General features: G+C 37.1%; 2 protein-coding genes across 6 annotated transcripts in view; both read right to left on the reverse strand.

The window, feature by feature from the left end:
* Positions 1-2,110, reverse strand: part of DOCK2 (dedicator of cytokinesis 2) — a 308,188-nt gene extending 306,078 nt beyond the window's left edge. Inside the window, exon 1 of the mRNA XM_039353200.1 lies at positions 1,942-2,110. Within this exon, the coding sequence (XP_039209134.1) occupies positions 1,942-1,981 (40 nt within the window). The 5' untranslated portion in view covers positions 1,982-2,110. The remainder of the gene's footprint in view (positions 1-1,941) is intronic.
* Positions 2,111-5,696: 3,586 nt separating this feature from the next.
* The window catches only part of SPDL1 (spindle apparatus coiled-coil protein 1), a 33,936-nt gene continuing 15,582 nt past the window's right edge, over positions 5,697-24,050 (reverse strand). For 4 of the 5 annotated variants that reach the window (XM_039353262.1, XM_039353284.1, XM_039353274.1 and 1 more), the window contains exons 8-12: positions 23,790-23,930; positions 22,597-22,706; positions 20,633-20,820; positions 16,619-16,916; positions 5,697-6,499 (exon numbers count right to left, since the gene is read on the reverse strand). In XM_039353262.1, coding sequence (XP_039209196.1) covers positions 6,346-6,499; positions 16,619-16,916; positions 20,633-20,820; positions 22,597-22,706; positions 23,790-23,930 — 891 coding nt within the window. In that variant the 3' untranslated portion in view covers positions 5,697-6,345. Of the gene's footprint in view, positions 6,500-16,618; positions 16,917-17,300; positions 18,223-20,632; positions 20,821-22,596; positions 22,707-23,789; positions 23,931-24,050 lie in introns of those variants that run through there. The other variant, XM_039353293.1, reaches the window with a different exon arrangement.

Genomic DNA, 24,050 nt, shown 5'->3' on the forward strand with positions numbered 1-24,050 from the left:
ATATTTTTTACTACTGCTACTACTACAGGTGAATATTTTCAGGACAGTTAATTTTAATCCACATGCTTTAGGTGTCAGTTTTTTTATAAGAGCTAAGAGGGACTGATTTTCCCAAGTACTGAATTAAACTGAATTATATAATTTAGATTTTACAATAGTCAAAGCAGTGCCACATAGTTCAAAGTACCCCATTGTTTTCTTGCAACATAGAGAATGAAATATCTTTTTTTAATGCTTTACTATATAGCTTAACAAATATTTTGCTTTGTGATATTTTGAAAGATCCAATCCATTATTACGATCACATGGTTCTCAAGGCTCCTGGGGTGACACTCTTTTCTTCCTATTTTCAGGGAATAAAACTGAAATATCCAGATTTCCTGGATGAGGCTCTAGGTCAGGGGTGTCAAGTTGCCGGCCTACAGGCCGGACGCATCATCAGGAAACCACGCCCACCCCATTGCCGGCAATGACAAAAAAGCTCCGATACATTGCGCGACATCACGTGACGTCGCAAGTTTGACATGTCTGCTCTACGTTCTCTGGGAATAAAGTGTTGCTGGGGAAGCTTTTATGGATTGAAAACCCCAGTTAACGGGCCTAAAATGCTTCACAGAACAAGAGTTTACTCGAGCCTGAGGCTTGTCCCTGTACTTGATGCACCTAACTTGAGGGAGAATTTGTTTATTCCTTTTCAAAGGATTGAAATTATCATTGTTGTGTCCACAAAATATTACCTCACCCAACAATAGTTTCGAAATTTTCTATTTTCAAGTCTAACGTCTACAGCTCTATCTGTGAGAAAGCCACCCTGAAATACTGCGGGCTATGGCTATGTCTTGTCTGAATGAAATGATTCCCCATTTCTGATTCATGTAGATCTAGCCCAAATATTAGTTCCCTCACTTGTAGCAACTCTCTAGACTTTAGAGTTTCAACATGGCAGTGATGGAGAATGAAACTCAGACCTCTTGCAGACTCTAAGCTGGCTTTCAAAACAAAGCCACTACTCTAGTGGTTTGAGCTAGAAACCAGAAGACTGAGTTTTACTTCTACCTTAGGCATGAATGCCAGCCAGGTGACTTTGGTCAGTCAGTGTCTCAACCAACCCACCTCACAAGGTTGTTGTTGTTGTGGGGAAAATAGGAGGAGGAAGAAATATTAGATATGTTTGCTATTTTCAGTTGTTTATAAGAGTAAGGTGGGATATTTTTTTTAAAAAAAGTTCAACATATAGATGTGTTCTCTTTCTGCTTTCTCAGATTCAAACCCTCTTAATGCTGCTGCCAAATTGGTAGTTTAGCGTAGAATATAATTACATTATCGTTGGAAAATGCACAAACAATGCCAGCAAATAAGGAGACTTTGTAGAAAGTAGACTATATCTTCTAAACAACTGTCAGTTGAGTCAAATCTACTACAAAGAATAGATTGCAGTTTTTAAGAAGTCTCTACCAATTCACAGAACTCATTTCTAAGAAAAAAAGTCTGTTATTTCCTGCCTGTATAGTTAAGCTGAAACTACACAAAAAGTTAGTGAACTCTCCCATTTAATTTTGATAGCTTAAATTTCACAGTTAATGACAAATGAATAATTTTCACACAAAAAAATCTTTGTAAGTCTCAAAGAACAAGTCAAACTGAGAAGTTGCTTGGAAACAACCTTATTTTTCATTATTATGTATCAATCAGCTCAAAGTATCTCTCCAGTCTTTCTGGAACCTTCTGGACTACAGTTGCAGAAATCTCAGCCACCAATGGACATTCTGAAGGGAAATTCTGAGAATTTTAATTCAGTGAATATGAGGATTCCCAAGTTAGGAAAACCTGCTCGCTTCTGGGTTTTGTTTTATTTTTAAGAAATGTTTTTCAGCCATTTTGGCACTTTTACCCACCCTCTGCAGAAAGACTTACTCAGAGAAGAGGCTGCATGATACATACCCACTCCAGTCTTCTTATCACTTTTGTGCCAAGGAGGCATTGCTAGGGACTCCAGCAGTAAGCCGTGATTCAGGGTGGGTGGCTGGGATGGACTGTTCCGATTAATACAAATGAATCAGAACGTAACTTTGGCTGCTGCAGCAGCAGGTTTGGGCTGTGTGGCTCTCCCTGTTCCTCTTCTTCCTTCCTCTTTTTGTATCTGCGCACTCTCCTCAGTGTAAGGTTCTTACACCAAATGAAAGTGATACTTAAATGGGCATGTCTTGCTTGACAGAAGAACGACAGAAGAAGTAAAGTCATGTTCCAGATTAAGCAAATCAGGCAGCTTTATAGCATAAAGCTATAAAGCCTATCAGAGATCAATTCTTCAATCAGTCATTTGGGAGGAGGGGGGTCATCAAAATAATTTTATCTGGAAATGGCAGATCTATCAGAACATGCTGTGACAGTCAACTTATGTTTTACAATATAGAGATTGTAATGTAAACTCACGCAAAAAGATGCTTCCTCTTCCACGGAAACTATACAGCTTCAGCTAAATCTTCCAAACATTTGGAATATTGCTCCATTTTATACTAAACTTCTTTCAAGTGCCATGGAAAAAATCAGCATCGATTGCTTTACTGTAAGTGGTTGCCATAGTGACTTAATTTTCTACCAGCATACCCGAGCTGACATAATCAATTGATATTATGGATTACTGTACAAATTTAGCCCTACCAATTATATCTTCCCTTAGAAACAGAGTTGATGTTATAATTAAAGAGTACAACTAAGTTGCGTGGCTACAATCAAATTGGTCTTCATATAAACGTAGCTACACTGAAATTAAGATTCCTTTTGGTAGATAGCAAAGAGTTTTGCAACATGGTAAGACATGGTTTTGGATAATGCATGAACTGACATTATAGGTTAAATTATTTAAGATCCTTAAACCCAGTTTGTACCCATGGTTTCTTTCAAGTAAACTCACCCTTATCACAGTAATGTGTCATCTGAATCTGGCTTTAAGGGTTATTTTTCTCCACATTTCAAAACAAAGAGGTTAAAATATAATTAATTACTTTGTGGTTCATATTTTGTGAACCCAACTAGAAAAGTTAAATTGTAGTTCAAAGTTATGCAAATGGAGTCAACTGAGTATAAACTATGCTCTGAATTCATCAGGATAAAGCATTCTGACTTTAGCGAATCTTTGGTTACAGGGAGAAAAACACTATTTGATACATATTCTAAGTACTTCAGTGTCTAACTTTAATGTTTGTGATTGTGACAACAAAATAGCATTGAATAGTTTGGCTTCTTACCTTAATTCCAGATTCAAGAAATTCCAAAGTTCTCATTATACCAATTATTCTGTAATCATGCTTGTAATCAGGTTATACTTCATGCTATTGCATTGTCCAAATAATTATTCTATTCATGCTGATTTTTAAGCAATATTTTATATTGTTATAGATGGACTGCAATATAATTTATCTAAACAGGTAAGGATCTTAACAATGCAATGGTTTGAAATCAATATTCCACCAAGAAGACACTGAAAATTCCACCAAATCTAATTAAGATCCTGTCCAAAAATGAGAAAATCTGTGATTCTGCATCCATAATTTTGAGGACATTATCCTGACAGAGGATCAGAACCAAGGACACATCATGCCTAAGGAGAAAGCAATACAATAGTAAAACACAATGACACATCACCACATTGTTTAATGTCGGCAATCCCCACTGCCATTGTTAAATGCGGATACCTGTTCGTTAAAGGAGGATTTCCTTACAACTTCCTGCCAGCTTCCAATAGGCAAAGTCAATGAAGAAGTTGAAAGTTGCAAATTCCCCAACAGGCAGATAAGAGGCTGCTGCAAAATCGGGAAGGTGTGATGGCTCTCATGACACAAGTGTAGTAGTGTGGTTGTTGCTGGGTATGCGGATGGCTGGCAGAACCACAGAGAGCCAGGAATGGTTGCTGCCAAACACTTCATAGTGCACAAGTAGCTGCTATGATACGTGTGCAGGAGTGCATGGATGTGACAGGGCTGGTTGATGCCAGATGTATCATGGTGTGCAATTGGTTATCAGAGTATGACTCTTGTGCAGCAGGTGGCTGCTGACAGTTACATAGGTGGCCAAAGATACTGTAGTGCTCACACGGCCAGCTGTTAGTGGGTGTAGGAGGGGCTATAGGAGCATGTCACAAGTGCAGCCTGGCTGCTGCTGGATGGGGGAGGTATGAGGAGTGGCAGTGAGGGTGTGACACAAATACAGTGCATCCAGTGTTTTCTCGAAAGTAGGGCCTAGCCCGAAAATTAGTCCTAGCTTGATTTTGGGGGGGGGTGAGCCTAATATAAGCCTACCCCCAAATAAGCCCTAGTTTTGGGGCAAGGCATACCTAAAAATCAAGCTAGGGCTGGGGTGTGGAGCTGCCCCAGATGCCCTGCACCCTCTTACCTTGCAGCCAGGCCTCCCCTCGCCAGCCCACTTCTTCTGAGGCATCTTACCTTACAGTCAGGGCTTTCCAAAAAGAAAAAAGAAAGACCCGGTCTTATTTTCGGGAAAACACAATATGTAGGGAATAGTGTGCAAGTGGGTGTCGTGGGAGGAGTGCTGGGGGTGCCATAGCCAGACACCCCAGGCAGAAAAGCTGCTGAAGTACAAGTGACTTATCAGAGAAACTTGAGGTCATCTCTGCTGCTTCTGCATTGACTTAGCTTGTGGAATGCCAGTAGGGTAGGCTGCAAACAGTGATAACGTGATGCAGGACATTTCAATTATCTTAAATACAAGCCAGTTGCCAAGTATCTAGATTGTGATCATGTGACCACAGGGCTGCTGGTATGTCTGGAACTTCAAAGATGTTCATGAATATGATTGTTAAGCACCAGTGTAATTTTGAATGGTCACTGAACAAGTGCTCATTAACCAAATATTATCTGTACTTTCTTTCCATACTTCAATGGACCGCCTGGCAAACCTTTTCAGGTGTGTGTACCTCAATTTGGAGACAATTGTTTTAAGGAAGGACAAGATATAAACCCACGGAAGCTCTTTATTAAACAGCTAAATCTCTTGGCCTTAGTGATCAATAAGTTTGAAGGTGCAAACCCAGTGTAAAAACTGAATTCTAATACTATATTGCATTACAATACCTGGTGGGGTGTGTGTGTCAAAAAGTCCAAATAGTGATGTGACTAGGATGTAGTATATATTCATTACATGAATATCCCTGATTACTCTTTAACTTCATTATGGAACACCTATGCCTTGTAAAGAGGATACGTTTTACCCCCATTAAGCTCAGAGGTATGTCTGCTCCATCTTGATTGGCTATCTCAATTTGGCATAAACAGTGTATACAAAACCATACAAATAATTGGAAGCTCTTTCCTCAGCTCTACAGACACCCAGTTCCTTATTTAGCACTTGGCATTACTTGGCATAAACTTTATCTGAGACAACTCAATTAAGTTAAAATTTCTAGGCTTTCTCCCTTTCCTATCCTTCCAAGTTAATAGATATTCAGCTAACCTTTTGATGCCCTCAAGAGACATTTAGATTTTGTTTATATAATTCTCAGTAGCCTGGCAACATGTTGCTTCCTGCCCTACCAGGCTCAGCCCTTGCATCTTATCTGCATAAGGCAAGGCAGGAGCTCCACTGATTTTACAGCATCAACCAACTTTCATTCAAAATGAATCATGTATTCAAATAATTATACAATTCAAATAGTTATAAAATGAAACATGTTTCAATTTGACACAATGGTGTATGGATTCTCTTTTTAGTAGAAAACTACAATTTTGCTAAGGGAGAAGCAACCAGAAACAGGTAATGCATTTTACACCTCTGAAATTTTATTTAATATTTATTACAAATGAATGAAACTATTTGAAAATTTTATTTAATTAATACATACATACAAGTAGAGCAAAATAGTGCTATGTTACACTCTCATTAACATATATTACATCCATTTATTTATATCTAGTCTTACATTTTCACTTGGAATTTATATAAAGAATGGATTATATACTAGTATGAATAAACTGCTAGTAAGCTGCATACTAATATTTTTCTTACAGATTTGCAGTTTTTAAAAATATACTATATGAAACTTACAACTGAAGTACCAACTTCAAACTGTTCAGGCGTTATGTTCAACTGATATTATTAAAAAGCACTGAACAAAATAATTTATCATCACTTATTCTGCAACAGCTTTCCCCAATCTGGAACCTTCTAGATGAATTGAACTAAAACTTTTATCATTCCCAATCAATACAACTATTGGTTATATTGACCAGAGGTAATGAGAGTCACAGTCCATACATCTGGAACCTTGCAGATTGGGGGGCAGGCTACTTCAGATACATTTGAAAGGACTCACAAAAGTGACAAAAACATTCATTGTTGAGTGCATTGATTTTCAAAGTTTTGCTTGGAAGATACATATGTTATGGGATAAACATTCTTTTTGGTTTTCTTCTTGTGCTTGGATATATCTTCAACTGCACCAAGATGATTTTCTTCAATCTTTAAACCAGGGTCAGAGGTTAACCTATAGTTAAAGCAACCATTCGAGTTTCACATTAAATATAAACATTTACCTGTCTTCAAACTACATTAAGCATGCCATTAGTTCCCAGTTCCCACATTACTTAGCTTTTGAATGCTAAATTCATGCCAAAAAGGAAAAAGTGGATAGAAAAAAGCAAACAAGCAAAGATTAAAAACAACAAAGAAACCATTTAGCTAATAAATTACATTACATACAGATATAGTTGGAAGCTTAATAATATACCAGATTTATTAGCCCATGTTTTACATCAAATTAATATTTGATGGATATATCTGAGATCTATTTTAACTGAGCTACCGTAGTACATAAAGTGCATCAAAGACTAAGCTTATACTGTTTCAAACAGGATACCCCAAAAAAATCTGTGTTGCATAAGTTAAACTACTTTTTGAACAACCATACATCTTTTAACACAAGAGCTAAATAAATAGGCAGAAAAATCTTTTAGAAAAAAGTAAATAGTATCACTGTGTATGTAAGGAGGGGATTCAGTTCACTAATGTAGTATTAAATAATTATGGATTTGCAGGAGTAAATGATATACAACAATACTAGTTATAAAAGATGGTGGATATAGATAGATAGGTTTTTTGACACTGTTCTAAATTATATCTCCAAATTTTGGAATTTGATCATTGAGGAGTTATGGTTGCATTGGGCCTAAATGTTGCTAAAAAAAACAAACCCCAGGAAAAGTAGTAATATTCCTGATATATTAAGGACTGAATTCAAGAGATCTGTGAATTGTTCATTTTTGAAATCACAAGTTTATCCACTAGTCAAAAAATGAGGAAGAGAAAGAGAAGTTTGTTAAGTCAATTGAATGTAATAAAATATGCAAAATGTAAATAGATACAAAAAAAAAATGTTCATAATAGTCACTCCTACAGTAGGGCCCAATCTGATCTACTATAGGTATTCTGTTTTCTTTGAGATGGCTTTTGAAATTAAGAATGCAATCTTACTGGTGATATGCAGATTTGTTCCCTGCAATAGGTAAGATTGTTTTTAGTTTTTAAAAAATATTTTTTAGTTTTTAAATAAGGGTCTGTGTAAGCAGCCCTTTCTGGAGAATATAATCTGCCATCAACAAGAATGTCTCCTATGTCTTCAGTGGCTGATGATCCACAAATACAATCTTTCTTCAATTGGAACTCCATTAAACCTCCCATGTCTTACCATGGAGTTCAGTTGTTCAAAGCAAGTTTTTGAAAGAGCTGCTGAAGCATGTAAATTATTAAATATTTTTCTCACTGATTTGGGTTGAGCCAGCCACTTCAGACACTTGACACATTTAAGTGCATTATATACATACATTTTGCAATACTAGAGAATAGTTGATTTTTGTTAAAAAGTTCTTCCTTTTAATTTGGTCAGCTGTTGAAATCTGATGTTTGATATGTGACATATATAAATGATTTCCCCCTTTTGTTTTATTTTCTTTTATTCTAGTTATGCTGGGCAGCTATTTTTTTATAGTTTTTCAATCTATTTATTTTCCTATTTTAATTCTTGTCTAGTTCTTTCTATAAAACTTTAGATAAATTAAAAAAGAAAATCTGTATTAATTTTTGCAATTTACATTGACAATACTATAAAGATGTAAGCAAAATTTTAATAATTAGTGAATGTATGTAGGGAATGTATTGAAAAAAATGGGTTGTAGCTAAATGAGAACTCTTTATGTCTTCCAAATAACTTTAATTCACCTTCGGAGAGATGTTACCCCCCAATTGGGGGCAAACCAACCTCAACACTTAAAATTAACTTTTTCCATAAAACATTAAATGCCATTCCATAGTCTTCCTCTAAATTTGATATCCTTCCTCTGTAATCCCACTAACTATCCTACCTTCTCTAATCATTGTGGTTCTTTCACAGATCAAGCTTTCCATTCCCACATACCCACTTCACATATCACTTACATGCGTTCAATTCACTCTACTTACTGCCTGAACCTGCAACTACTTGCAGCAATGTCCGTGGTGGTATACATGTGCCTCAAAATAGGCAAGAAACAATGGTGACATAATTAACAACCTGTCTCTTTGCGTGTGTATGTCATTTTGCCGATTTTGACCATTAATATAGACACTGCTTTAATTTGCTTTTAAACAGCAACATATTCTTTAAAATGATACATGCCATAATGTTGACTTAACCCCACCGTTCTATTCACATAGCAAAATGGATGGTATTTACATTTTTTTTTAAAAAAAACTAAATCTTTTCATAATTACAGCCCTGTAATATAAACATTCAATAATCTTAAACGTAGGTTAATTCTAGAGTAGATCTCCAAATAGAATCAGTGCTTCTACAACACATTAAGATAATTTTCTATATATAATTACTGTTTATGTTATAACTCAAAATAGAAATATCTATTTATATTTAACTAAATAAAAAATCATTTCATTGAATGAAAAATAAGCTGCTCTATTCTGCTCAGTAATTTTGTGACTTTATCCCTTCCCATCAGTCATGACCTTTTCAAGTTTATTGCTGCATAGTTTGTAACTGGGAATTGGGGAGGGGGAAAGGGATAATTAGAAGTTGCAGTATCTAAAGATGATAAAATTGATTAGTAAGCAGGTTCTTCTCTTCTTGTACTTAATCCATCAATTATCTTGTGTCTAATTGCAAGAAAGAACCCCCACTGGAATATCTTTCAAGCATCACTTGTCTTCAGAACAGCTTGTGAGTGCGCCATTGCTGAAGGTTTTTAAGAAGAGATTCGACAGCCATGTCAGGAATGGTATACAATCTCCTGAGTGGGCAGAGGTTGTAATAGAATAACTTCTAGGTCCCTTCCAGTTCTGTTATTCTGCTACTTCCCATGGGGGGGGGGGAGAGAGAAGAAATTACATGTAGTAATTTCTAATGGGTCTTCCCAGGTTATAAGGCAATGCCTAGATATCTCAAAGGAGTCACTGAGTAGCTAAATGGGACTCAGATAAAATGGTGTCTCAGGGACATTATTCACTGATCTCCTTCAGCCAACTGTAGACAGCAAGCTAGTAGTCCTCTCTGAAGGACTGAAGGATTATTAAGGAACAGGAGGCACAAATTAAGAACTCAGGCAGCTTCACCAAATCAGCATTCAGATATGAACAACAAATATCACCCCAAGAAATTACTGACAGGTATGGACCTGAACTTGACTGCCCAAAGCAAACACATTTCTATCATTCACTTAGAACCAGTTACACTATGTCCAAATCATCAGATAGAATACTGAATGCTCAGTATTCCTTCCTGTATTAGTGATACAGGAAGATTACAACACCCTGATTAAAAATGCTAGTTAGGAAGATCATGAGGCTAGAGGCAAGAATTAAGAGAGGTGCTGGAAGCCAAGTTCTCTACCATACTGAATAACACTCATCCAAACCATCACTGGTATGATAGTATATGCCACATCTGACATCTTTGGACTACCTTGCTATTTGCAGAGTGACAGATAATTTACCCAGTTCATTGGCACCTTGTTCTACTTTGGAGCTGGTCATTAGTCATCGGCCTGGTTTTTCAACAGTGACAAAGATGAATGGTTGATGCTTAAGCATTCCCAGATTGAAATATTATTTCCTATCCTTGAGTAGCAGTCCCCAACCTTTCTGAGTTGATGGCCCAGGCGGGGAGGGGTGGAGGTGCATTACACGTGTGAACAAGTGCCCATATGAACAGGGACACAAGCATATACACGAATGGGGCCATGATTGCGTGCACAATGCAAACAAGGCCACAAGTGCCTGCACAATGCTGTGGCAACACTAGCACCCGCGCAATGCCATGATGCTAGCACGAGTGGGGATGTTGCACTCACAGCAACGCTAGCTTGAGTGGGGGGGTGCACTTGTGACGCTAGTGCCCGCATGTCGCCGTGATGCTAGCGTGAGTGTGGCGGTTGAGCACTGACCAGCCACTCATGTGGCCCAGTGGCCAACAGCCCACGGCCCAGTAGCGGGCCACGGACCATAAGTTTATAACTTATTATAAATACTCTAGTGACAAACAGGCAGTAAAAACAACACATCAAGTGTGGCTTTCTCAATCAATCAACACTCCCCCCCCCAAAAAAAAGTCAGGATTCTTTTAAAAGCCCTAAAAATAGCCAAATGAGTTGAATCTCATCCCAATCATATTAGATTTTGTGATTTTAGCTTGAATCAGTTATCTGCAGCCAACAAATTATTGCATCATCTATGAATAGTGCTTCGGGTATTTTCTTAAATTTATTACTGCGGATATTTTAGTGTTTCATTATATGTTAATATTTGAATGATTGTGATTGTGGTTAGTTGCTGATCTGACAGCACATATATATAATATAGCGAATAACTGCTATACTGTAAATTATACGGCTCTATGAAATAAACTTACTATGCTCTGTGGGGAAACTTTCCAGGCCGTGCAGCTTATATGGTAGCAATATTTTTGATAGTGGCACGTACAGTATCAGTAACTGATTGATACGTGTTCATCAGAAAAACTAGATTATTTATTTTTTATTGTACGGACATTGTAATTGTGTTTAATCCTCAATAAAACTGTATATGATTATCCAATGAAAGAAAAAAAAATAGTTTTTAATGAATGGTGCCATGCCCAGCAAGTACCAAATGCCCTGGAAGCCTCAACAGAGAGGCATGAAACAGCCTCTGCCCTCCATGAAAGGCCAAAAACTTCCAATGAAGCTGATCTCCTCTAAGAATCTGCTCAATGTTTTTAACACATGGAAGTCAACTTTTATATAAAAGGACTGAGCAGAAGAAAGTAAAGGCACTTTTAGTACAAAGCCAGCATTCCAACGCCAGCAAGCTCTTTTCGTGCGCCAAAATTTTGATCATGTGGCCGTAGGAGCAGTAGCCATAACTTTTGAGCAGGGATAGTACCTTGACTTATGAATGAACAGTCCCAAGTCGAGGACAACCTATAGCACTATACAAAAGATGTTCCAAAACTTGCTGATGCATATGAACACTAAACTAAGCCAGAGGTTCTGGCTAATGAAGTTAAATGAGCTCTATTGCTAACAATAAAGTTGCAGGGTTTGATGAACTAAAAGAAATGCTGTTTAAAATCTTCCAAAACAATGGAATTAAACTTTTATTTCTTAAGATAGATAGACAGATAGATAGATAGATAGACAGACAGACAGACAGACAGACAGACAGACAGACAGACAGATAGATAGATAGATAGATGTGGAAAATTCAGCAGTAGCCAAGGGATTGGAAAATATCGATTTATATTCCAAAAAACAAACACTTCTAAAGAATGCTCAGATAACCTCACAACTGCATTTGTCTCAAGTGCTGGGAGGGGAGAGTTAAGATTTCACAATCTAGCCTTCAACAACACATGAAAAGGAAGTGTTGGATGTGTAAGCTAGATTCAAAAAAAGCAGAGGCACCCAAGATCACATTACTAACGTCCAATAGATCATGGAAAGAGCTAAGTTATCAGCAAGAAATGTAAAAACTTTGCTTTACGGATTACCCCAAAACTTTTGACTGTGTAGACCACAACAAATTGAGGATAGTCCTTAATAAGATAGGTTTGCCCAGGCCAGCTCTTCTGCTTACTGCTTAACTTGCATGATTACTAATGAGCAACAGTTAGTAAAATATGGTGTAATTTACATTGTTCAAAATTAATTTTGCACAGTGCTACCTTCTTTAACATATATTCAGAGAACTGATAGGCTAAAAGTAGAATTCAAAGTGTTGGAAGAAACATCAACAGCCACAGAAATGGTTGTGGCTGGAAGAACGAAAAATCAAGTATTTTCTTGTTACAAGTGAAAGAAGTTAGTACAAAACAGTTTCTGCTATCATTTATTAAAAAATAGAATATATTAAAAGGCAATGCCAACATACATAAATGGATGGATAAGCTGTTGAAATCTTCATGTTTTCAGATTCAAGCATTCAGATACAGAGACTTAGTGAAACAAAAATGCCTATTACTTGAAAGAAAATCTAAGACAACTTTATACAAAATACTGAGGTGCAGAGATATGATGGCAACAAGGGTATATATTGTCAAGACTATTATTTTCCCAGTTGTCACAAATAGCTCTGAAAACTTGAACACTAGAAATGCTGAAGAAAAATCAATGCCTTTCAATGGTAGCGTTGGAGAAAATTGCTACGAGTACTTTAGATTGAAAGAACAAATAGTTCATTTATAGATAGGGTAGCACAAATAACAAAGCTAGTTTAAATATTTTGGTCACATAAAGTAAAATCTATAGCCATTGGACAATATCCTGGCACCTGGAAAGTGCAAAAGAGATAGGGGAAAAAAAAAACTATATTACTAGATGGCATCAGTGATGACACAATATGACCTTAAAATAACTCAAAGAACCAACTACTGATAGACAATGCTAGTAAAGGGAATTCCATTCAGTAAAGTTTAGAAGTGACAAAACAATTGTAAGATGAAATTAAGAGATAAATTGACTACCGAGAGGTTTGGTTTTCAATGGTTTTTGTATACAGAGTTAATGTTTAAAGTAGATAATATTACATTTGGAATTTAGCAGCACAAGATAGCATTTGAAATCAAACTATGTACAAAAGATGAATATTTAATTACTAAAGTGTATAACTTTCATTGAAATTTTAAATGGAAGAACAAGAACAAGTTTAACGAAGAGAAGGACAAGGGGGGACATGATAGCAGTGTTCCAATATCTCAGGGGCTGCCATAAAGAAGAGGGAATTAAGCTATTTTCCAAAGCACCTGAAGGCAGGACAAGAAGCAACGGGTGGAAACTAATCAAGGAGAGAAGCAACCTAGAACTAAGGAGAAACTTCCTGACAGTGAGAACAATTAATCAGTGGAACAGCTTGCCTCCAGAAGCAGTAAATGCTCCAACACTGGAAGTTTTTAAGAAGAGACTAGAAAGCCATTTGTTTGAAATGGTGTAGGGTTTCCTGCCCGAGCAGGGGGTTGGACTAGATGACCTCCAAGGTCCCTTCCAACTTTACTACTACTATTATTATTATTATTAAGTAGAAGAGTATGATAAAGTGAGCAAAGAACTTTTGACAATATTTATTATTTTATTTATTCCTTTATTTATATCCTGCCTTTATTATTTTCATAAATAACTCAAGGTGATGAACGTATCCAACACACCTTCCTTCTATTTTCCCCAAAGCAACCCTGTGGATTGGGCTGAGAGAGAGTGATTGGCCAAAGGTCACCCAGCTGGCTTTCATGAACTCACCTGAGCTCACTTTCTGGCCTAAAGCCGTAACCATTAGACCAAACTGGTTCTATCAATATATAGATAGAACAATGGGAAAATATGTAACTGAAAGAACTGAAAGTTACATTATAATTTAAGTGACATTATAAAATAATGTGCCACTGGCACACGACTCCCCAAAAATTATCTAAAATGTATAAAGATACTGCAAATTTATGTTGGAAATGTGGAAAACAGGAAAGGTCATTTTATCATGGCTGCACAAAAGCTAGAAAATGTTGGCTTCAAATATGTTAAAGTGATACAAATAACTTTAAAGAGTAATTCAATTGAAAGCAGAAATCTTGTTGGGACAAATGGATAGACAACTAGAAAAGAGCTCTGGCAGGCTGTTTTTATATATAACCGCTGCAAGATTATATACTAAAAATGGAAGGATTCGGAAATACCCATGATGGAGGAATAAATGGTAAAGGTGACAGAATTAGCAGAGATGGCAAAATTGACTTGTCTGATTTATTACTAACTGGAAGCCTCTTATGGACTTTTTGCTGAAAAATAAAAGAAAATGAACTTGTGCTTTAGGGATTTGATGATTAGAAAGGATAGAGAATGGAAAAAAGGAAATTATGTTGCAGTCTTAGAAAGAGAGGGTAAAATATAAATGTATTTGTAATTGCTGTTAAGATTGGAGGCCATTTGTTTATAACATCATCTGTCTTTTTTTTCTTTCTCTTCTCTATTTTTTCCTTTGTACTTCTTGTACTTATTAGTTTACTTCCCTTACTCTTCTCTTTCAAAATTGGAATTGTTTTATTCTTTTAAAAATATTTAATAAAAAGTACCTAAAAATAAAAAGGTTTACAAGTGACAGAACAATTGATCAACAAGTTTATTTTGTGCTGCTGTCTATACCTACAGTATTTGTCTTCAGCTATGAGGTGCTTTGGTTGAAATTGGGTTTACAGGAAGAGTAGGGATTGCTTCTGGGGTTTTTTTTGTTTTTTTTTTACCCTTCCTGCTTCTCAGCAGTTTTCCTGCCTGAGTTGCTGAATTCCATTGCTAGGTTGGCAATAACATCTCCAAAGATGCTGGGAATGATGTTATTCTGCTCACATATTTTTAAAAACCTTGCAGTTTTTCTCACTCCTACCCACCTTCACTTAAATTTTAAAATTTAAAAAGTCAAATAAAATAAAAAGACAGTCTAGCTGGCCAATATTAGCATCCTCCATTTCCTTGATGACATCAAAGCAAGCAGTCTGATTATTAGGACCAGATTTAAAGACAACCACACAGCAAAAAGGTAACATAACACCACTGTATTGCCATCTCAACAATATAGGGAATGAGCCAAGGAGTTAGGACAAAATGAAAATGCTAGCCAATGGTAACTGGCAACCAATGAGTAACTACAATGAAGCTCTTGCGTTCACACTGCAGAATCCTCCAAAGTATTTTCAAATATATCACAACAGAGGCAGAACCTATGAAAGCTCATTGTCCAGTAAGCTATTGCATGATTACGAGGGTATGATGCTAATCTGAAGTAGAGCATATGAATATATGCTTAATTGCTCATACCGTGTTTCCCTGAAAAATAAGACCAGGTCTTTTTTTTTCTTTTTTTTGCCTCCAGGAAGCACCAGGTCTTATTTGGGGGGGGGGGGTGTGTGTCTTACTCACTTTGGGCACAGACAGCCCTGCCCAGCAGGTCCACTTTTTCTGGGGCCAAAGGAGAAGTTTCATTCTGCAGCTGCATTCTGGTCTGCATTTTGCAGTCAGGCCTTTCACGAAGGCCTATGTAGCCGAGTACCAAGCTATGGATTCAGTCCATAGCTCGGTCCACAGCTGCATAGGTCTTGGCTGCATAGGCTTTCCGGAAAGGCCTGTGACTGAGAAATGCAGGCCTGGCTGCAGAAGACGCCTCAGAAGAAGTGGGCAGGTGAGGAGAGACAGGGCGTGTGGGGCAAATCCACATCCCCACCCCAGCTTGATTTTTAGGTGTGTGCCTTGCCACAAAACTAGGGCTTATTTTCGGGGAAGGCCTTACTTTCGGGGTAACACGGTAGTAGCTGAGTAATACAAATCCTTATAAGTGCTTTAGAATGCAAGAAACATATATGAAATACCTTTCTACAAGCCTTTAAAGCAGCCTAGCCTCTTCCCAAATTCACATGATTTCAAACTCATAGAACAGCTACACATAATTATGTGGATCTGGAAAGAGGCACAATAGGTCAAAAGAAGCTGCTTGTTATTGCCCAAATGTTTTCCAGAGTATCTCTTCTGAAAGCATTTTAGAGCCATAAAGAAATCTTAAATGCCTTGTCAATTCATACAAAAGCTCTCATTACCAGGTTATACATCCAGACATTCAGATAGCTATCATGTTCCACCACTGCTTTAATCGCATCTCTACTTTCACATATTACATATATTTTACAGTCTTAATGTATCATTCATTCATTCATACAGAAAAAAATCTCTAAAGGTTAACATTATCGAGTCAATATGAAAAAGCTGTGGGTCAGATTTCCATCCTGAATTAGAATACACATTAACTTTGAAATGACAGGATGGTACAATAGCTAATCTAACATGGGCACTACATTAAGGTGATTTTTTTTAAAGAAAAAAGGTTTAAAACAGTAAGGATATGAAGTCCATGAGTTCTTTCCATTTTCTATTATTTTGCCTTTTTAAAGAATGTTGAGAGTTTCAGACTAGGCAAATGGAGTTGGGGTAGCACACTGCATGCAATACTGAGAAAGTAGATGAAGAAATGTATAGCATAATGCATGCAGCGAAAAAACAGAGATGCAGGTCTGTGTTGATTGTCTTGCACATAGATATTAGTAGACACTGACCTGGTGGTCTGAAGCAATCCTGCATCATTCCCAATTTTCTTATTCATAGCTGTTCTGTCAAAGTCTTTCTCCTCAATTTTCACAGTCTTCTTTCCTTTTTGTTCTATTGGTGGAAGAGGAACAACATTCATTGACTTAATTTGAAGTGTAGTTTTGAGATCAGTCTTAGCTTCTTTTGTTTCTTCCTTGTTTTGAAATGGCAAATAAGAAGATTCACACAAAGAATTACTGATATTGACGCTGTCTGAAGACCCATTTCTTGCATCCTTCTTGAGGCTGATCAGTTTGCCCATTAACTCTAGGAAAGAGAATACAAAATTAAATCAGATTAATTCTTTAGAACACAATTTATATAGGGGATCTTTGTGAACATACATCTTTACTCCTTAGTGACATACCATTTCACAAACTTAACAATTGATGGGGAGAAAATTGTACACACAAATTCTTATTAGAAGAGTTTTCACAATGAGTCACTAATCTCACTAAAGCATTCCCTAAGATGATTATATTTATAAGAGCTCATTCATTTGTTTGTTCACCAATTGTGTTATTCTCTTTTAGAATAAGTAATATTATGCAAAGTGCAGAAAAAGAGAAAGTAGTAGTAAGGAAAGGAATGTAAAGGTAGAAACTTAAAAACAAGAAATCTAATTAAATAGTTTCCATAACTCCAGTCACTACACCACACCATGCCTCTTTTTGCCTTGCTTACTGTCCTTATTTTCACCATACCCATAGAATAAAATATTGCTTCTTGTTCTTTAACTTCTTACCCATTAACTCCTTCCAATCGCCAGTGCAGCCCTTTATGAGATGCAAGGTTGCTTCCTCGCAAGTAATCCAGCATTGTCCCTGTCTCCTCTTTGCTCTATGTGTTTTTGGATCAGGAGGTGTGGCCTCCACCTTCTACTCATTGCTAACGGGAGGCAGTTATTCCCAGTCCTAGCCTGGAGCTTTCTAGCCAACTTGCTGCAGCTGTGGCTCACCTCCTCTAGCCTGTTGCTCATCTGATTGACCAAGCTGAGGCTGCTCTGTCAGGCTAGCACTCTCCGAGTCCCAATCCTCAGCTCTGCACATTCCTCTGATGACTCAAACTCACCTTTCTCCTCTGAACTCACATCCGGAGAGGGGTCCGGGGGCGGATCCATGACACTTATACATTCTATTATTTTAACACTCTGCTTATATTTAAAAGCATATCTTCCAATAAGAGCTTCTGTTGAAGGTAACAATTTTCCATCTCAACATCCAATTCTCACTTGGGCTGAACCATAGTCTGTATCATTTTCACTTCTTTGAACATACATTCATTCCTTACAACATACCACCGGCATCTCACATCTTAAAATTCTTCATGTGTTTACTGGTTAATAAAAAGTATATCTTGATTTCTTTTTTCTGTCTTATATAGAAAACACAAAAGTTGGCCTTGTTCTGTTCAATTTTTAGAGCATTATCTCCTTGATGGATGAGCAGAATCTCAACATTGTATATCTGATTTCTTTCCAATACTCATTGGGGTTAGCAAGAATAACATGGTAGGAAAAGCACGCAGAGCATGGCTTCTGAAATTCATTGTAATCCTTAATACAAATTTCCTTCTGGGAAAGAAGAGGAAGACAGGCTTAGAATGGAGCAGCTGCCAACAATTTCAGATGTTGCCAGTTTGTCTGTCCCACAATGAATGCACTATAGGATTTTTTCTCTCTCTCTACAGCCCCAACTAGATCCACACCATTTTTGAACTTGATCTTTTTTGGGGAGCCAACTTTTCCCCCAGTCCCTGAGTTTAATGCCATTCCATTCTATTTTGGAAGAGTTGTATGGAGAGACATACCAATCGAGTTTTAAACCCATTTATGTGATTCCCAACATTCAACCAGATTGGAAAGAATAAAACGAGAACGAAATGAGGCCTTCTCCTTGATGATTTTTTCTTTTCTTTATTTTTTATTAAAAAAGTTTTTATTTTCCATTTATTCATACAAAATACAATTAACCATTGATACCGCCTGCCCATTCCCCCCAGGCTGCGTCCACCCTCTCTAAACCTTCCCTACTTCCCTCCTCTTTCTCTCCTCCCCTCCTACTCTCTTCCCTTCCCCATCTCCTCTAACCATCCTACTTCCTCCCTACTCCTTCCTCCCCTCTCATCCCTCTCACACACATGAACGCAGCATAGGGGAAATGCCCAAGCATTTGCCATGACTATATTATCATTACCCACCCACTCACCCACCCACCCACCCTCAACCCTCCCCCCCTCGCTTCCCAGAGCAGAATACAGGGTTATTAATAAGAAGGTTAACAATAATAAAAAAGGGGGAAAAAAGAAAGAAAAAAGAAAAAAAACATCATACTTAACCTTTAACTCCCCTTAAATTAAGACATATAAACAAGGTGATTTATTAGCTTCTTATTGTAGTCAGCTACAGGGCCTGGCAGGCCCTTCTGCTACTACCCTCAGGAAGGCAGAAGCAACTATAGGATAAAACCTGATCCGGCCATTCCTAAGATTCAGAAGAACAATCCTTCTGAATGATGGAACTATCTGAATGATCTGTTTGTTCGGGCGTCTTACTGCTGCATGGGAAGGTCTCCATGGGAAAACTGTGAGTTAGTAATCTCACCAGAACCCTCAGATTTTGGCTGAAAAGACTGAAAATTCTCAATAGTGAGAATTTATTGCCTACTCTGCATTCCTCAGTGCTTGTAACTTTTAGCTCTTATTTTTTTTAAAGCATAAGCTACCCAGAGTCATTCGAGTCAAGCTACCTTTAAATCTAGTAAAATAAATAAATAGCTCTGAAGTCTGAATATACAAGAGAATCTGGAACAGTTAGCCTCTCAATTTATCAAGGGAAAATTATTACAATCTGAGGTATGAAGACTCTGTGTCAGAGTTCTCTGCATTACAGACTTTATAATTTTTAATGACATATTATCAAGAAACCGCTTCTTCCTTTGCGCACGTTGAAAAAAAATCTTATAAACGTTTTTCAATTGCCTGGGGAAATCTGTTTTTGCAACACTCTGGCTCATGTGTAAATTGGTTTGCTTCGTCAATTATTGACATTTCCTCTTCTTCCCTCCTAAAGGACAGAAACTCAAGGGAAGATTACACTGAGTTACTTATGCTAACAACCTGTTGACTATCCCTCCTACATAATGGGCCCTTTATTGGGGCACCAGGGATCCATTAATAAGAACTAGAAGAACCAGCTACATGGATCAAGTGTGTAGTCTTCTTTAGGAGGCAGGAAGAACAAAGGGTAGTGAATGAAAGAAGCTTGGCAACGTATGGTGTCCACATCCAGAACTCCAGGTGCAATAAAATGTTAAAACATTCACGTTGGGGTCTGTATTGTCTATTACTTGGAAGAACATAAAGTCAGTGTAACTGCAGCTTGAACTAGTGAATAACTCACAGATGACTTTCCCTATACAAATGAAGTTGATTGCTACTGGAGAAAAAGGAGATGTACCCTGGCAGGGGTCTTTGCTTTCTAAAAGTGCTAGTGGTCTGAACCACAGCAATATTCCTCCTTTGTTTCAGCGAGGTCCCCTAAAACGTGGAATTACAACACTGGACTTTCGACAGGGATTCCAGTTGTTGGGGAAAGTAATAAAGGGAAAAATAAAAGAATGAAAATGCAGCATAGCTCTCAACAACATTTCACTAATGGGAGCTAAACTGAGAATCTGCTGTGTCCCTAAGCAAAACGAAGAAGTAATACATTTTCAAGATACACTTCTCCATTGTAAGAAAACAGAAGAGATTGTGCAGCCTGTTCTATGCCTATTTGCCTCAATGAATAACCTATATTGTTCCAAGGTCTCTCCCAGGCTTCTGAATTCTCAGCTATGCACAAACAATACTAAGCAATTCCCAACTGAGACTATGCAGTGAATGTATAACTCTAAAAGCCTTCAAGAACCTCGGCCAGTTCCCACACTAAAAGGCAATATACGAATGAAAGTAGTGATTTACCAGGGAGCAGGGATAATTACCTTCTGGTTCATATTTGATTTTCAATTCATCTAGCAGCACACGCAAATTTATGTTCTCACTTTGACAAGTTTCAAGTTGCTTTTCCGTTACAAAAACCTTTCGCTCCATCTCTAAGACTCGCTGACTTTCAAATAAAGCTTTCATCCGCTGTAGAGACAATTCATTCTTCAAATTTTCTTTCTCCTTACTAACAAAAAGGAAATAAAAAGTATTAGAAAACATACAACTGCATAAAGTCAATATCCATATTGCAGGTCTCAATTCCTTTCATCTTTTTCACTTAATCCTGACATGAACACTGCATAAGGATTAAAAATGTGTAGAATGTGAACCAAAATTAGCAGCAAAACCATTCAAAAAGATTTATGGTACTCTCAGTACAGAAACAGTAATAGCTTTTTCGAGCCAGTAGAAATTTGTCGCTTATACTAAGGATAGAGCAGAGGTCCCTTTTGGGCACCAGGAACCGGTTACGTGGAGAGAGATTTCTCTGCGGACCAGAGGGGGCGTGGTTTTGTGTGCTGCCTGCATCCCGCGGATGGGATTTTGCTTGTTTGTGTGGCTTGGTTGCTGACATGCTGCGGCCTCATACGGGTCCACAGACCGGGGGCTGGGGACCCCTGGGATAAAAAAAAAAAAGATAAAATTGAAGGAAAAGCACAACTTCACTCACTAAAAATATCAAGCCTGATTCATAAAGTAACATTAAGAATTTTGAAAATGGCCAACATAATGTATGATTAAGGTGTTGGACTAAGATCAGGGAGGCTCAGCTTTGGGTTCACCTTCAAATAGGGAAAGTCAGTGACTGCCTTTCTCTCGACCTAACTCTACTGTGTATGGTAGAATTCTGAACTCATGTTAATATTCCAAAGGATATTGGGTTTTTGGCTTCTAAAATATCTACTCATATTCAAAGTACCATCTCTTTTTGTTGCATGCAAGTAAGCTGTTTTTTTTTTCTTATTTATTTTTTCACCCTCTCGAAGAAGAGAAATGACTTTTTGTGCTGCTTGTACTCTTCTAATGCACTCTTCCAGATAGAACATTTGCACACGGTTATTAATTTCATATACAGCAGACTAAGCTGTACAAGATTAATTTAGCATATTATTGGTAGTCTAAAACTTACGACTGTAATTGAACCTGAAATTACGGTAATAGTGCTGGTGTTAAACATCAAGTGACTTAATTTTACATTTTTTTGGGCAACAGTCATTAAGCAAATCACCATGGTCATTAAGCAAGTGCCACAGTTATCAAGCAAACCCATTGTCTCCAATGGGAGCTTTTTCCAGAAACCAGAAGTAAATGCCGGTTTCCATTTAAAAAAATCATAAATTGTAGCCATGTGACCCCAGGACACTGAAAATTATAAATGTGAGCAGGTTGCTGAATACTCAAAATGTATCATGTGATGACCATTACTACTTGGAATCATATAGTAAGTACTTTTGGGGGGCGGGGGGAAGAGTTTCTTGTAATGTAAGTTGAGAATTACCTACAAATGAACTCAGTTCTTTTGTTTGAAACTGATATTGTGTTCAGCCATTATAGCTTATTCAACGAACTATGTCTTACTGTGTTACCCTAGCTGATTCATCTAAGATACTAAGGCTGAATACAGATCCTAATGTATTATGTTCTTGTAAATTCACACAACATGCTATACCATAAATCACCACTTATAAACAATGGTGGCTGATTTCACACAATATGTTCCGCAGTATTACTTGGTTTCAATTTAAAATGCTGACATTATGTAACCAAGACTTATTTTACTAAAATAGTTAATAGTTAATTTTAGCAATGGACATTTTAATCAAGAAAGTAAAAAAAAAGAATAAAAAAAATCCTAACAATTTAGCATTTAGAGAAGAAGGAACTAATACTCTAATCCAAATGAATATGCCATGGCTCAATCAGGCTGTCAATTTTCACAATTAAAATTCACAAGACTCACTCTGAATTTTCAAGTTTCATTTGAAGCAAATCAACATAATAGCCATTTTCAAATTCAGCATCTTCTGAGGCTTTAAACGGTTTCAGCTCTCTTGAGTTCTCAGATACCTTCTGGGTAAACAAATATTTTAAAAAATTAAAACTAATATTGGCTCTGGTAATCTCAGTTATCTGCTAGTGGCAAAAAGGTATGGCAACAAGTAAGAATATTTTTGAAGAAAAATCATCCCATTCAACTGTAACAAAATTATGCTATATATACCTTGAGGTAAAAAATGACTGTATAAGGGAATATATAAATCCAGCTATCTTATATAGGAAAATTATCGAACAACTTACACACCAAATAGGTATCTCTATTGGTATTTTATTGCTTTTATGCTTCTTGAAATCAGCCTACAAAACACAACAAGGGAAAAATAGCTATCTTGGGTTCTTATCCCACAATGAGTTGCTCATTGAATATGAAAGCTTATCTTTATATAAATGCAAAGTTGTAAAACCACTTCTCTTCTTTATTGTATTTCCTGGAACTGAGATTGATAGAGCACACTATTGTGGGTACTATTCCTCAGTAATGGAATTCTTCAAGTCTTTCAGTATCATCTACCACCATGATGAACAAAGCTCGGGATACAGATAAAAACCACCAAGTCATTCTTCGATATCATTGGAAGAAGCGTGGTCACATTTCATTTTTATCCCACTTTTGGGCCTCTCTAAAGCAAATTGCTCCTATTCCATTCTTAAAATCACACCATAAGCTGAGAAACAGAAATTACAGTTATAATTTAATCATTTTGCCACTGAATATCCATAAGGCATTGGGGAGGTCTCTCACACCCTCCTTTCCTGAAACGCTCTGGGTTTAAACACTTTGCTTGTGCCCCTTGCCTTGGGTGTATGATTTGATAGTTCTTGCTGCTATCACCTATCTGCCTGAGGCCCCTCACTTGGAATACTCCCCACTAATGCCTGAGTGTCAGAGAGAGATGCCCCCCCCCGGTTATTTTCTGCATAAATTCTTATCCAGATCTATTGTCTCAGTGCACTTTTATGGTTAAGTCTCTCTCTATGATTTCATGAGTCTGTTTGCTGCATGGGCTTATTCTATGTAATGTTTTCTAGTCCAATTCTATACCATTCCTTCACCAGCTGCCAATAAAGGATTTGATAATTTAGTCATGTACATACCATTGATTTTTCTAATTGTTTCAGTTTCATGAGCAGTTCTTCTATTTCACCATTCTTTTGTTGAAGCATGCTTTGTAAACGTTCCAACTGGTCATGCTCTCCTTGTGAACCTTTTATTCTTAGAAGTGTAGCCATCTGCAGCTACAAATCAAACCAGATTTTGGTCATTTTTTAAATTACAAACATTTTCTTATATTCAGCTAACAGTCTATGAGATTTAACACCAGTTCTTGTAAGTATCCATTTGTACTGAAAATACCA

This window comes from Crotalus tigris, unplaced genomic scaffold, assembly GCF_016545835.1.
Source record: "Crotalus tigris isolate CLP2741 ecotype Arizona unplaced genomic scaffold, ASM1654583v1 scf7180000017568.12009008, whole genome shotgun sequence".
Taxonomy (NCBI): domain Eukaryota; kingdom Metazoa; phylum Chordata; class Lepidosauria; order Squamata; family Viperidae; genus Crotalus; species Crotalus tigris.